Source organism: Mesoplodon densirostris, chromosome 10 (assembly GCF_025265405.1).
Source record: "Mesoplodon densirostris isolate mMesDen1 chromosome 10, mMesDen1 primary haplotype, whole genome shotgun sequence".
NCBI lineage: Eukaryota > Metazoa > Chordata > Mammalia > Artiodactyla > Ziphiidae > Mesoplodon > Mesoplodon densirostris.
Genome location: NC_082670.1, coordinates 83,214,047 through 83,228,879, shown reverse-complemented (window position 1 = coordinate 83,228,879; position 14,833 = coordinate 83,214,047). Strand labels below are relative to the sequence as shown.

At 42.9% G+C, this 14,833-nt stretch overlaps 1 protein-coding gene across 16 annotated transcripts in view; it reads left to right on the top strand.

The window, feature by feature from the left end:
* Positions 1–7,627: 7,627 nt before the first annotated feature.
* The window catches only part of CADPS (calcium dependent secretion activator), a 481,350-nt gene continuing 474,144 nt past the window's right edge, over positions 7,628–14,833 (top strand). For 13 of the 16 annotated variants that reach the window (XM_060111563.1, XM_060111565.1, XM_060111566.1 and 10 more), the window contains exons 1-2: positions 7,628–7,906; positions 8,015–8,210. In XM_060111563.1, coding sequence (XP_059967546.1) covers positions 7,767–7,906; positions 8,015–8,210 — 336 coding nt within the window. In that variant the 5' untranslated portion in view covers positions 7,628–7,766. Of the gene's footprint in view, positions 8,211–14,833 lie in introns of all 16 variants that reach the window. The other 3 variants (XM_060111554.1, XM_060111551.1, XM_060111552.1) reach the window with 1 other exon arrangement.

The following is a 14,833-nucleotide window of genomic DNA, read 5'->3' as shown; positions in this document are numbered from 1 at the left end:
ACTGGCCTTAGTGAACTATGCCCCTCTTCCCGTTTGCAAAAGATAGAACCTAGCCTTGTCATTTTCAATAAGTTTCATAATAGTTACCAACAGCATCTCCATCTCCACTGGCATTTAACAAATGCTTACTATACTTTGTTCCAAGCACACACATGCATTAACTCATTATCTCTTTCAAAGATATTGCCAAGAAAGTGCCAGAATTCCAAATAAATACAACTGATGGATAGAGACCCACTCTTAAGAATCAAATACAGCGGTTCACCCGGGTTCTTGGTTGCAGGACAGCCAGGTATCTGAGAGCCTGAGCCACTTGGTGAAAGGTGGTAGCTTGGGTTATGATCTCTCAGGGAGAAAGGCAAGCTTCTGGCTCTCTTCTCTCTCCTCCTCAAGAAGAGGTCATATTAATCAGATTTATCAGATAATATATGCCAGTTGAAGCATGTTAATGAGTAGGCAGGTCACTGTGCATCAAAGAGCTGTGGCAGCCACGTGTATCTCTTCTGTTTTCTTCTTCCATTTAACTGGGGTGTGTGGATTCAAGGCCTGCAGTCTTGGGGCAGGGCCTTCTCTCTCTCTCTTTTTGCAGGCATGCCTAATAGTACCTAATTGTTACTTCAGTTTTCTGTACCTTGCAACCGGTCAGAAAGTGGTAAAACATCAAAATATGAATTCTGGATGATGAAGGCAGAGATTCTGCTTAGATACAAAGCCTAAAATATATGTTTTACTCAAGTATTATCAGCCTCCTGCTAATGGCATGTGGGTGACTAGACCCGGTTTAAAGCATTTCCCCCAGCAGGTTAGCCTCTATTGACCTGTGACCCAGATGATAGTATCTACCCCTTAATGGGACCCATCCTTAGATTTTTGCTTACTTTCTCTTCATTCATCAAGCCTCTCTCAACTTTTTTTTCTTACTCATTATCTTCCTCCAGAAGATTAGCTATTCAAAAGACCCATATGTTTTAGGGTAGCCCAAGTTGAAGGAATTTACTATTTTCAATTGTTTAAAAACAAACTTGTTAATATGAAAATACCATGATGTCAGTCATTCCTATTTACAAGCTGTTAAAAGCTTCCCAGTCTAAAGCCAATTAAATATAACCAAGACAATCAACCCAGAAAATTATTTTGAGAAGGTAAAGATATAATGGTAACAGCATATACCAGTGTAAGCCAAATTAGAGAATTAGGCTAATTAGAGGAATTATCTACCTAATATCTCATATGGAAACAGCTATACTGGTATTTTTTTTCCTTTTATTTGCTGGCATGTCACTGTATCCCAGAATCAATGCAAAAGACTCAATCCTTCCCTTTGTCCATGTAAACACCAGCATAAACCATTTCAATCTATACCACATCTAGCTCTTACTTCTATTAAAAGAAATTGTATACACAAGAAATGTGATTACCCTTGTGAACAGTTGGTTTTCAGAATTCAAGTTAAATATTTATTGTAAAATACATTGTTCCATTTTTATCATCTTTTTAAACTAATAAGGTGGTTTTCCAAGACCAATTCCTGTAAGTAGTATTATTTATCATTTCAAAACCTTTTGTTTTGTTGCTTGGAGTAAAAGAAAATGTTTTTATGTGGCTCGATTCTATTATTTTCATCTTATGATTATCCTTTAATTCCATCTTAACCCACTTCATTTCATTTTAGCAAGAATTATTATATGATAAAAAGTAATGATGAAGAGCAGCTTTTGCAAACAAAAAAACCATTTTCTAAGTCCCTGAAAATACTATCTAAAACAAGATAGGGATCAATTAAATAAATACTGATAAGTAAGTATTCTGTTTTTCAAGGATCTGTTTCTGGATTATGTGATTTTTTATTTTTCTCTTCCATTTTTATTGAGATATAATTGACATACAGCACTGTATAAGTTTAAGGTGTATTGTAAAATGATCACCACAGTAATTTTAGTGAACATCCATCATCTCCATTTGTATATAGATATAAAAGAAAAGAATGGTTTTCCTTGTGATGAGAACTCTTAGGATTTACTCTCTTAACTTTTACATATAGCATACAGCAATATTAATTATCTTTATCATGTTAAACATTACATTCCTAGTACTTACTTATCTTAAAACTGGAAGTTTGTACCTTTTGACCACCTTCATCCAGTTTCCCCTCCTCCCATCCCCTGCCTCTGGTAACCACAAATCTGATCTTTTCTTTAAATGAGTTTGTTGTTTTTTGTGAGGTATAATTGACTGTAACACTATGTTAGTTTCTGGTGCACAATTTTCTATATTTCTCAATATTTCTATACATAACAACCACCTGTATCTATGACTCTGTTTCTATTTTGTTACATTTGTTCATTTGTTTTGTTTTTTAGATTCCACAAATTTGTGGATTCATACAATATTTGTCTTTCTCTGACTTATTTCACTTAGTGCAGTACCCTCTAGGTCCACCCATGTTGTAGCAAATGGCAAGATTTCATTCTTTTTTTATGGCTGAGCAAGATTCCATTGTATATATACACCACATTTTCTTTATCTATTCATCTATTGATGGGCACTTAGGTTGCTTCCATATCTTGGCTATTGTAAGTAATGCTGCAATGAATATAAGTGTGCATATAATCTTTCCGAATTAGTGTTTTTGTTTTCTTCAGATAAATACCTAGGAGTGGAGTTGCTGGATGGTATGGTAGTTCTATTTTTAATTTTCTGAATAACTTCTGTACTGTTTTCCACAGTGGCTGCACCAATTGACATTCCCACTAACAGTGCACAAGGGTTCCCTTTGCTCCACATCTTCGCCAATCCTTGTTATTTGTTATCTTTTCTTTTTTTCTTTTTTTTTTTTTTTTGCGGTACGCGGGCCTCTCACTGTTGTGGCCTCTCCTGTTGTGGAGCACAGGCTCCGGACACGCAGGCTCAGCGGCCATGGCTCACGGGCCCAGCCGCTCCACGGCATGCGGGATCCTCCCGGACCGGGGCACGAACCCATGTCCCCTGCATCGGCAGGCGGACTCTCAACCACTGTGCCACCAGGGAAGCCCTGTTATCTTTTTGATAATAGCCATTCTGACAGGTTTGACATTATGGTTTTGATTTGCATTTCTCTGAAAATTAGTGATGTTGAGCAGCTTTTCATGTGCCTGTTGGCCATCTGTATGGCTTCTTTGGAAAAATGTCTTTTCAGGTCCTCTGCCCATTATTTTAATCTTTTTTTTTTTTAATGTCGAGTTGTATTTGTTCTCTGTATATTTGGATATTAACCCCTTATCAAACATAACATGTGCAAATGTCTTCTCCTGTTCTGTAGGTGGCCTTTTCATTTTGTTGATAGTTTCCTTCTCTGTGCAGAATCTTTTCCTTTGATGTAGTCCTATTTATTTTTGATTTTTTTTCCCTTGCCTGAGGAGACATACCCCCAAAAGATTGCTAAGGTCGATGTCAAAGTGCACACTGCCTATGTTTTCTTCTAGGAGTTTTATGGTTTCATTTACATTGTCTTTAATCCATTTTTAGTTTATTTTTGGATATTGTGTGAGAAAGTTCAGCTATTTGATTTTTTAATGTTGTTTTTCCTTCCAGTTATGCATGTCCAATTTCTAGTCAGCTCATTTATTTTAGGTCCATCTCCCACCAGTTGAAATAAAGTTTAAACCTAAAATCTGTTGAAAAATACTTTTCTTATAATATTGAATTTAATTTTCTTGTCATTCTGAGGGAAATGAGTACTACTATCTCTCATTTTACAGATGAGGAAAGTGAGTCTGAGTCATTGAATAATTTTCTCAGAATAACTGCTATTAAGTAGCAAAGGCAGAACTGCCTGTGTCGAGAGCCCAAGCATTTAACTTGACTGTAGGCATACCGTAGGGTTCAAACTTACCCTTTTTGGTGTTTGTGAGTTATTCTTAAATTAAAAAAATATATATTGATTGGATGAGATGATTACATCTAGATAATATGAAATTTATTGTGAGATTTAAAAAATATATATATTTAATTTGGCCTAACTCTCCTCTAGTAACAAACTGAGAAAAACATTAAGATGGGCATTAAACTCAGTTTTATCTGATTGAAACATGTTATATGAGTGACATAAAGAAGTGATCGTTTTTCACCAAAGTGTCTATTGATTGCCAACAAGTCAGCTATTCCTTCATACTTGCGGCTTTTTACACAATCACAGCAAACAATTCAGGGAAGAATGAGGTTTAGAAATAATCAAGGTCCAGATGATAAAACCCTGGTTTAGTGTCTCAGTCATTTCTATTTCCTCTAGGTTTTGCTGGGATTTAAAAAATTCCATGTTATAACTTATACTTTCATGATATGGTCTCCAGATGGCTGACTGAGATTTATTCTATCACCTTAAGGTTATTCAAGTTTCCTACAAAGCCAAACTGGAGGTAGAGGCAAGCGTGCAAGTGCCTAAAATAGCTTGTTTGAGCACATAAATACTTATGTGTATCAGAATCTATGGTAGATTTGTATTTTTAAAAAGAAGAATATGGATGTCAACAAAAAGTAGGCAAATGTTCAGAGCCTTCGGATATGTTCTGGGGTTCTTTTCTTCCTTCATCAAAATTTGCATCTAGGAAAGCCACAACTCCTGGTTTAGATGCCTAAGGAGTTCGGGTTGGCATATCTTATCTTCAGCAGTAGCAAAGAGTTATAATATCTCCTAGGACACTGAATTGACTTTCAGCTAAGGTAAAAAATACCTTTGAAAGGACGTACATTTTAAAAGTCAGTAATGGACATGTTTTGAAAAAAAAGATTATAAAAGTATTTCCAATAAAATTGGTTTAAGTCTCTTTGATTGAACGCTCATGGGTGTATTGAGGAGAGTGTTAGATTTATCTAAGCAATGTCATATTTAATACTGATATCATAGGATATCATAGGTTTATATGATTAACACAAGGTAGATACTGAGTTTATGTTTTAATGAGTATAAATGGAAAAAAACCCCACAAAACTCAAAGATTTGTAAAAATACAAAACTAAACAAAAATGTACTACAGTGATTGAGAAATTCCAAATGGTTCTAAAGACAAGAGTTCATGATCACTCTTCTACCAGTGCCTAATGTGATGATACTTAAATGCCTTATCTTGCTTGAAAAATATCTAATTAGTAAATGGCTTTGTCTTGCCTTCAAAAGCACCTCCTCCACAAATCACCACATGCTCCCTAGCTAACAATTCATTTCATGTCCTAAATATGAACCCTCCCCCCCAACTTGGCTAAATGGATTATAATTTTAACTTTTTTTTTTCCTCCTCAATTCCCCCTTTCCTACCCACACACCATCTGCATAACACTCTGTACCTTACTTGGTCCTTTGTCCTATCACTATGCCTTTGCAAGTCACCCTTTCCACTTATAATAGCTTCCCTTTTCGCCATCCAGTTATATGGCTCCTTTCTTTAAAATTTAACTCTCTTTTAGGAAATATATGATTTTCTCCCATTCCCAGTTGCTTCATTCAACCAAGCTTTTAGCAGTTTACTAACTTGAATTTGTTGATATGTTGCCTTGAAATAAGTGTTGTTAATCTTTTTCACATACTTGTACTGTATCTCCCAAAGGAGATTATAGACTCTTTAAGAGAATGTCTTCTAAAAATTCCACCTACCCTAAGCACCTAGAACAATGTTCACTCGTAAAAAGGTGCTAAATAAAGGTTAATTTACTGATTGATTGGCCTACTATATTTCACATCCCAGGGAAACCAAGAAAACATAATTTGAACATCTTTTACTTCTTTAGAAAAAATTTAAACGTGAGAACTGCCAAAATATAACACTTTCTATGTTGCTGGATTACTTATTTTAAATTGATACAGAATGCATGATGACCACAGAACTTTTGTCCTTGAGGTGAGTATGGTGGTGAAGTCAAGTATGAGCCATGTATATATTACTTAATTTAAAAAATTTAAACAGGATTTTGGAATTAATGTGGAGCTAGTTGTTTCAATTTTTTTTTTTTCGCGTTATGCGGGCCTCTCACTGTTGTGGCCTCTCCCGTTACGGAGCACAGGCTCCAGATGCGCAGGCTCAGCGGCCATGGCTCACGGGCCCAGCCGCTCCCTGGCATGTGGGATCTTCCCTGACTGGGGCACGAACCCACGTCCCCTGCATCGGCAGGCGGACTCTCAACCACTGCGCCACCAGGGAAGCCCTTAAATTCATTTTTTAGGTCTCAAACAGACTAGCTAGAAAACTTCCTTTGAATATCAAAGCCTACAGTAAAACTCATGGTAAATTTTAAAATACATAAAGACAGATGTGATGTACACTTTAAATTCGCACTACACTTTAACAATAACTCCCACGAGTATCTACGAATAATTAGAGCACTGAAAATACATAAATGTAGGAGACGGGGTGAGGAAAAGCCAAGAGAGGTCTCTAGATAGCCTAAGATCAAAGGGTAAAAGGTGTTGGTTTGTTTTCAATCCATCTGCCTGTCGCTGATAAGATTCAGCACGCTGGCCAGCTCCCCCGTGAGCTGGGTTTTTTGGCTTAAGTGAAAGGAGCAGGGAGGAGGAAAGCACCATCTGCTGCTTTGAATTAATAGATAACGGAGAAGCAGGAAGGAAGACTGCGTGACAGAGTAAACGCATTAGATGTTGATGCACTCAGTTCTTAGGGTGCCTTTGTCTGATCTTGGGGTCCCCAATCCTCCACCCAGATCTTCCAGCGAGCCATAATGGAGGAAAGGCTCAGCAACCAGAAACCCTTCTGTTTCTACGGTAGGCTCACCTCAGCATAAAGTATTACCAGTTCTTGGAATTGAAGAATGCAGAGTAAGCAGGTGTGTGGGGGGGTTCTACTTAAATAGTTGAGCTGCATGGTCGATACACCAATCCGCTCAGAATTGGATTCACTTGTATTTTATTGAGAGTGGCGTATGTAAACCTCTGGCATCAGAGTTTACACAGGTGGGATAAATAGGCTGCGCAGCCCCACTGCCCCCGTGTCCGAGTGTGAAGAAAGCTGGGGATAGGAAATAGCCTCTTTCTTCCGCGTATAAGATCTCGCCGACTTGCTCTTAGTGAGACCTCTGAATTAAGAGTCTCCAAATAGCCTACTCTTCGCTGACAAAAAGTCATTACTGGTTTGTCTATTTCCTCCTCCCGCAAGAACTTTTTGTCCGCGGGAGGGGGAGAGAGGTCGAAGCCAGGAGAGCTGGGCATCAAGGAGGAAATTATCCACAAAGGGGTGGGAGTGAGAAGAGCGGGAAAACGTTAGGGTCAGTACGGAAGCTCTGAGACTTTGGGGGATGCTCTGTGCTCTCCCCGCTCCAGCCCTCTGAAGCCACCCTTACGCCGCGGACAGGGGAGAGTTAAGCCAATAAACACGTAAGCGCCGCTCCCTCCCCAATCGGCAAGATGCCTCTTCGGCTCTAGGCTGCACCGACAGCTTGCAACACTCGGCATCTTTTCTGGAGGCGCCTCCTTCAGCGGCTGCAGATGGCATCCGGCTGCGGGCTCGGGGCTCGCAACTGACTCTCCCCCTTGCCCACCTCGGGTCCACGGACGCAACCCTCCCTCCCCCTCCTCCCCTCGTGCTTCTGAGTCTGAGCCCAGCTCTCGAACGCCGGGCGGAGGAAGCAGTCGCGGCGGCCGAGGCTGAGCAGCAGCGCGCCCGCTCCCTGATTTGGGGAGAAGCGGCCATCCGGGAGAGCCGACCCCCAGCTGCCTCCAGCGCCCCCCACCTTTTGCACCCCAAGCCAGGGGCTCCAGGGACCCCCCCCCCCCAGGCGCCACCATGCTGGACCCTTCATCCAGCGAAGAGGAATCGGATGAGATCTTGGAGGAGGAGAGCAGCAAGGATGTGCTCAGCTCGGCCGCGTCCAGCGCGCGCCTGTCTCCCAGCCGCACCAGCGAAGGCTCGGGCGGCGGCGCCGGGCTGGGGGTCGGCGGCGGCGCCGGAGCCGGAGCCGGGGCGGGCGCCGGCGGCGGCGGGGGCAGCGGCGCGAGCAGCGGCGGCGGGGCCGGGGGTCTGCAGCCCAGCAGCCGCGCCGGTGGCGGCCGGCCCTCCAGCCCCAGCCCGTCGGTCGCGAGCGAGAAGGAGAAGGAGGAGTTGGAACGGCTGCAGAAAGAGGAGGAGGAGAGGAAGAAGAGGCTGCAGCTCTATGTGTTCGTGATGCGGTGCATCGCCTACCCATTCAACGCCAAGCAGCCCACCGACATGGCTCGCCGGCAGCAGAAGGTAGGTGCGCCTGGGAGGCCCAGGGAGTAGCGCCGGGATGTCGCCAGGCGGGCGGGGCGCACAATGGGAGCTGGCGGCGCAGCTGGCGAGGAGGAGCTGGAGGCGGAGGAGACCGCGCCCGGGGGAAGGGGTTACGAGGCCCCCTCTCCGCGGCTGGGCCTGGCCCAACCCAGCCCGGAGCGCGCCAGGAGCTGCCCGGGCCCAGCAAGGAGCCTGGAGCGCAGCATCCAGTGCCCGGGCCTCCCTCTCGGGGAGCGAGGCGGGCAAGTCCCGCTTTGTGGCCCGGGAGGCTCGGGGAGTGATTTGCAGCCCGCGGCGCCCAGAGAGGCCTGGCTTGCTTGCAGGGCTCCCAGCACTCTCCGGCGGCGGGCGGCTGCGCTCAACTCCCGGCCCGCCCTCCTGGGCGGGCGCTGGGCGGGCGGGCGGGGGCGCCCGGCAGAGGGGGGGCTCCGGTGCGGAGCGAGTAGAGCGCCTCTGAGCTGCTCTCAGGCTAACGCGGGCAGAGAGCAACCGCAGGGGCAGGCGGGAGGAAGCGAGCGCAGAAAGCGAAGCTTCCCGTGATGCTGCGAAGGGCACCCTCCGCCCGGGTCATTTGATCACCTATTAGGGTCGCCTCGGGGGTCCTTGGACACCGCTTCACTCTGGCTGGGCTTCCCTCCAATCTCCCTTCCCCTTGCTCACTGACCCCAGAGCAGGGGCGCGCCGTCTGGTCCTTCTGCCTGGGTCAGCCCTTCTGCCTTACCCCCTCTGACCCCCTTCTTTTCCCAAGGTGACTTCGCCGCCACCTTCTGGTTCTGCGAGGCCCTCCAAGCCCTGGCGCTGCTAGCTTGATAAAGTGCAGCTGGAAAAAGCCTCGCAATTATAAGCATCAAAAGCTTTTTGTGTCTGAGGCTGGCAAGGCTGAGGAGGCTCTGGGCTGCCTTTGATGTGAAAAAAGTGCTTATTTCTATCAGCTGTTCTCCAGCCAGAGAAAGGAGGGGTTAGTTAATGCAGGTCGAGGGCGTCGGCCCAGAAGAGAAGGGGTCAGGTCCCCAGCTGCAGTGAGTGAGTGAAGAAAGCATCCCGTTCTCTTTTAGATGAGTCTGCAGCAGCTGGACTAACAGAAAAACCAGTGAAGCCCCTAGAGGGGCGGTGTGAGGGGCGATAAAGCTATCTCTAACCCCATGGAGGTTAGGAGACCAATTTCTTAAAATAGTGAATTTCTCGGTTGCTGCTATTTGAGGCTGAATTACGTGCTGCCTGTAGTAGACTGCTGGGTTTTCCTATATTTATCCACCCTTATCTTGAGTTAACACAGATTTCTCTGTTTGCTTTGCTTGTATACGTACACACACCACCCAGAGCTGGTGATTTATTTCGGCTATCACAAGCTTGGGTATCAGTTTTATTAAAAAATAAAACTCATTTCCTGGTTGAGAAAGAGCAGGTGGGCTACACTTCCACTCTCAAACCCCCATCAGTGGTCCCTTGCTTTTTCAACGAGGATTTTGAGCTACAGTAGAGCAAAAGTATTCTCCGAACAGTACAAGTTTTTGGATATTCTTTTAAGGTTGGGTTTGGGTCCACAGGGCCTGATATTTCAAGTTTCAGGTTGGAATTATTTTGGTAATTGTGTCTTGATAGCAGGGGCAATTCTGTCTCCAAAATCTATCCCATTATTAACTATTAACAGCACCTGCTAAAGATGTCCTGTTCCTTTGGCAATGAAAACTGTTGTCACTTAAAAGTTAAAAAACAAACTTCCCTTTATCAGTCAAAAGGCTCTATAGCTCTGTCCTTCCAATAGAGGCTGAAATCCAGCACCAGAATGGGGAAAGAAATCCATTTTCATGAAGACCCATTTCTTCTAAACAGAACCTTCAGCCAGAAAGATCGTCATGAGGCTAGTTTTTCTGATCTGATCTGGTATGTTTTACCTGGATCCATTCAAAGCTGTGGTTTTTTGTTTTTTGTTTTTTTGCGGTACGCGGGCCTCTCACTGTTGTGGCTTCTCCCACTGCAGAGCACAGGCTCCGGACGCACAGGCTCAGCGGCCACGGCTCACGGGCCCAGCCGCTCCGCGGCATGTGGGATCTTCCTGAACCGGAGCACGAACCCGAGTCCCCTGCATCGGCAGGCGGACTCTCAACCACTGCACCACCAGGGAAGCCCCAAAGCTATGGTTTTGAGGGGCAAGTGAGTTCTGTTTTTACACATGACCTTAATATCAGATGGACTCCAGGACAGGTTGATAACACTGGCATTTGGTCAAACTATTTTTAGTTGTTGCAGCAGACTAAATACATATCCCGGCAAAGCTGCCTCACGGCTGTTGTCTATACTGGGAAGCTGAATATCTATCTCTTTATTACAACAGAAAACGAGTTCTACCCATTACTATATCTTTTAAGTGTTTCATGCCTTTCTGGAAAAAGCTGTTCTGCTATTTTTCTCCAAGTAGAAAGCTTGAACTTTTTTTTTTTTTTTTAAGGAGCAGTCATTGAAAGTAACTAAAAGTTTGCATAATCAGTGTGGTAAAATTTAAAGCCGACAAATAAGATTGATGAATTAGTCTTGGAGAAATAAAAACTAGTTGTAAAGTAAACATGAGTTTGTAGTAGAATAGAAATGGATGAATTAGAAAAAGAGGAAAAATGATGTAGAGAAAGGGAATAGGGTGGCATGGGGTCGGGTAGAAAATGATGAAAAAGAATTGCTGGAAAAGGAAAAGGTCATATTGTCAAATCCTCATGCTGTATTCCTTAAAGTTACACAGTGTTCTATGTCAATTATATCTCCATATAGTTGAGGGGAAAAAGGTCATGTTGTACAGAGTTTAATAGACTTTATGAAACCAAATAGTCTATGTCATAACACTGGCTACCATTTTTCAAGTACCTACTATGTGCAAGGCACCTACCTTAGGTCATTTAAAAAAAATAGACTTTAGTTTTTCAGGAGAGTTTTAGATTTACTGAAAAATTGAGAAAAGAGTACAGAGAGTTTCCATACAACCCAGACGCAGTTTTCCCCTATAATTATCTTACAGCAGTATGGTACATGTGTTACAATTAAAGAACCAGTAGTGATACATTATTGTTAACATTATTGTTAACTAAAATCTACAGTTTATTTAAATTTCCTTAGTTTTTAACCTAACTTCCTACTTCTGTTCTTAGATCATTTTAAGTTCTCTTCATATTTCAGGAATTACATCCTCATTTTTAGAAAAGAAAGCTGAGACTCAGAGAGGTTTTGTAATTTGCCTAAAGCACTGTGTAGACAGGTGAAAGAGTGGGAATTTAGGCATGGAGTTCTCTCATCCTATCTTTTTAATATACAACACTGGCCAGGAATATTCTAAAATTAAAAACAGAAGTGATAGCATGTCTCGTGTACTTCTTTTTTAAGATGAACCCATGGGCTTTTTTTTTTTTTTTTTTAGATGTTGGGGGTAGGAGTTTTTATTAATTTAATTTATTTATTTTTGCTGTGTTGCATCTTCGTTTCTGTGTGAGGGCTTTCTCTAGTTGTGGCAAGCGGGGGCCACTCTTCATCGCAGTGCGCAGGCCTCTCACTATGGCGGCCTCTTGTTGCAGAGCACAGGCTCCAGACACGCAGGCTCAGCAGTTGTGGCCCACGGGCCCAGCTGCTCCGTGGCATGTGGGATCCTCCCAGACCAAGGCTCGAACCCGTGTCCCCTGCATTAGCAGGCAGACTCCCAACCACTGCGCCACCAGGGAAGCCCCTCGTGTACTTCTTTACTCAGGATTATTTCTATTTGAGTTGAGAAAGACCTGCCCCTCCCCCTTTGGGCACCTATCAAATAGTCAACATGGGCAAAATAATCGTTTAAGTACTAACTTCATAAAGAGTGTGAAGGAGAGAGATGGGCTGTTAGCTGGTAAATCTGAACAGCAGACTGTTGTCAGTCTGTCTGTGCGGTTTGAGCTGGGGAAAAAAAAGTATTTTAGCTCAGAAGAACGATTGGGAAGTAGAGGAAAAAGGTGCTGTTGCTGGATCATTCTGATAGTTAATTACTTCGGTTTTACTTTTACTGGGAAAGAGAATGCCTAGACTTTCTAACACTCTTCCCACTTAAAAGAGGGGACTCGAAACAGACTATGTGAAAACATATTGTTACCGAACACAGTTTGTGTGCCCGAGGCACAGTGAGGCCAAATAAATGGAAATGTAGGAATTTGGAGCAGAGAAAGGTTTATTGCAGAGCCAAGCAAGAAGAACGGATGGCTCATGCTCAAAAATCCCGAAATCCCTGATGGTTTGGAGGGAGGTTTTTATAGGCAGAATTTGGGGTGAGGGCTCCAGGGTGTGTGACTTTCTTCTGATTGGTTGGTGGTGATGTAACAGGGCGGTGCTCCGGGAATCTTGTGCTCAGCCAGAAGTTGCCCTCCTCCACCTGGGTGTGGGCCTTAGTTCTGCAAAAGAGCTCCAAGATAGTGTTACGTATATTCCTTGAGGAGGAACCAGGACCCTGACCCAAGGCTGCATTTTTGTTTCTTGACTGCTCCCCCCTTGTCTCTGCATCCTATCCCTTCCCTGATTAACAACTGAACCTGCCCTTTGGAACTTAGGGAAGGTCATAGAGGTTAAGTGAAGCCTATTTCCTACAAACAAGAAAAGGGGGACACAGAAAGCATTTGTACCTGGGAGACCCACAGGGTTTTGCTTAGTTTCAATATTTTATCATTTGTAGGTATATTTTCCTTGTACTACTGTGAATCTAAATATAACATGCAGGTAATGATAATTTATGACCACAACAAAAACCTAGTCATCAGGCTGTCACCATGTATGTTTCAGCAGCTGATAAATGACAATTTGAAAAACAGTTCTGAACTTGTTTTTTCTTCTTTTGTCAGAATGCTAGAGTGAATACCTAGAAGTTGGCATGGCAGAGCTACACCATATGTTTCTAAGTTATGTAGTAATGGTGATGAGTGGCTACCTCATGTGAACTAGCTACTTATAGATGTTCTTGAGGGAATGTAAAAGCAGGCACTGTAAAGAATTCTGTGTAATGTGTAGATTGACATGACTAGTTTTTTGCTTTTTTTGTTGTTGTTGTTGTTGTTGTTGTTGTTGTTGTTTTTTTAGTTAGCTAGGAACTATTCGTAACGCCTGGGTTACAGATGTCCAAAATGAATATTATGTGTGCATATGCAGGTGTGTATGCATGTGTGTCTGTATGTATATGATGAGAGAAAGGGGCAATCCTAAAGTTGTGTCAGTTCTATATGAATTCTTCATTCAAGAGAACTGTTGACTAGGCCAAATGTGTTGTAAGTTCAAGTTACTCATTTCCATGTGATTCAGCTTATATTTTGCCCTAAAATTATGGCTAACACTGAGTCACTGTTAGCCAGAGAAATTCCTTCTTTATTCATTAACTTCTTTGACTTTGTTGTTCAGTTATGACTCAAAAACCCATAACTTGCGTAAAATTTAAGACCTAGTGCTAGGGAACTATATATGTGTGTGAGTGTGTGTATTTTAAATCAATAATGGTGATTCATGCATTCAGATGTGCTTTGAGGCACTTGGGTTAGCTCCACTATTCAAAATTCTGAAGGGTTGTTTGTCAGGGCAACACAATTTGCATTTAAAAAAATAAAATATTCTCACCTTTTGAGAAAACTAAGCGACTGTTCAACCCAGGATTCCTTCAAAAAGAATTATATGTTTTTCTCTTCTTCAGGGAAAGAATTGAATTCTTTCAATATGCTTTTTGTCATTTCCTCCCCAATCTTCTTGATGCAATGGGCAGGAACTGTTATGCACTGGTACTAGTAGAGACATTTTGAAGATGCAGGATACCAAAAAAGTAATAAGAGAAGTTCTTGCCTCATTACACACTTGGAATAGCCTTTTGCGTCCCTAAAACTGGACTGAAGAACAAAGGAAATTAAATCATTCATCCCTAAAATGTTGTACTTTGTAAAATGGTAAACGTCAAATGATTCCAAGGTCTTTTTCTGGCAAAAGCAAATTTAATACACAACCATAGGCCATCACATTGAAATATAACCAGTATTTGGGTCCCGGTGTCTATACAGCTTAAGTTGGAATGATCAGGAGAGTTCTACTAACGTAAAGCTAAGTTCTGAAAAAGACCAGTTCTCTCTCTGGCTTCATGGCAGAACCAGAAGATAGCTTTGAGATATGCTTCTGAATTGGCAGCTTATGTTCTAGTTTGGAAGATATCAAATAAATTGAGAATAAGATAGTGTTTAATTGTAAGATGCTGATTACAAATACTAAAGTAGGGGAGGGGGACAGAGAGTACGTATGTGGACGCACACACGCACACACGCACACACACAGGATTGGATATAGTAGTAGGGAAAATCTTCATGGGGGAACTAGAGTAGGGTTAATGATGCCGAAAAGTCAGCCTCTGTGCGCTGGTGCCGAATCGAATCTCAGAGACAGACTTTTGGGTGAAGTAGAAAAGAATAGCTTTATTGCTTTGCCAGGCAAAGGGGGACACAGTGGGCTCGTGCCCTACAAAACTGTGGGTCCCAACAGGGGGAATTTGGTGAGGAGTTTTATAGCAATGGTTGGGGGGGGCGGTGGCGTGTTGCTGATAAGGATCAGCGTGTGTGTAGGGCCTGTATTCCTTT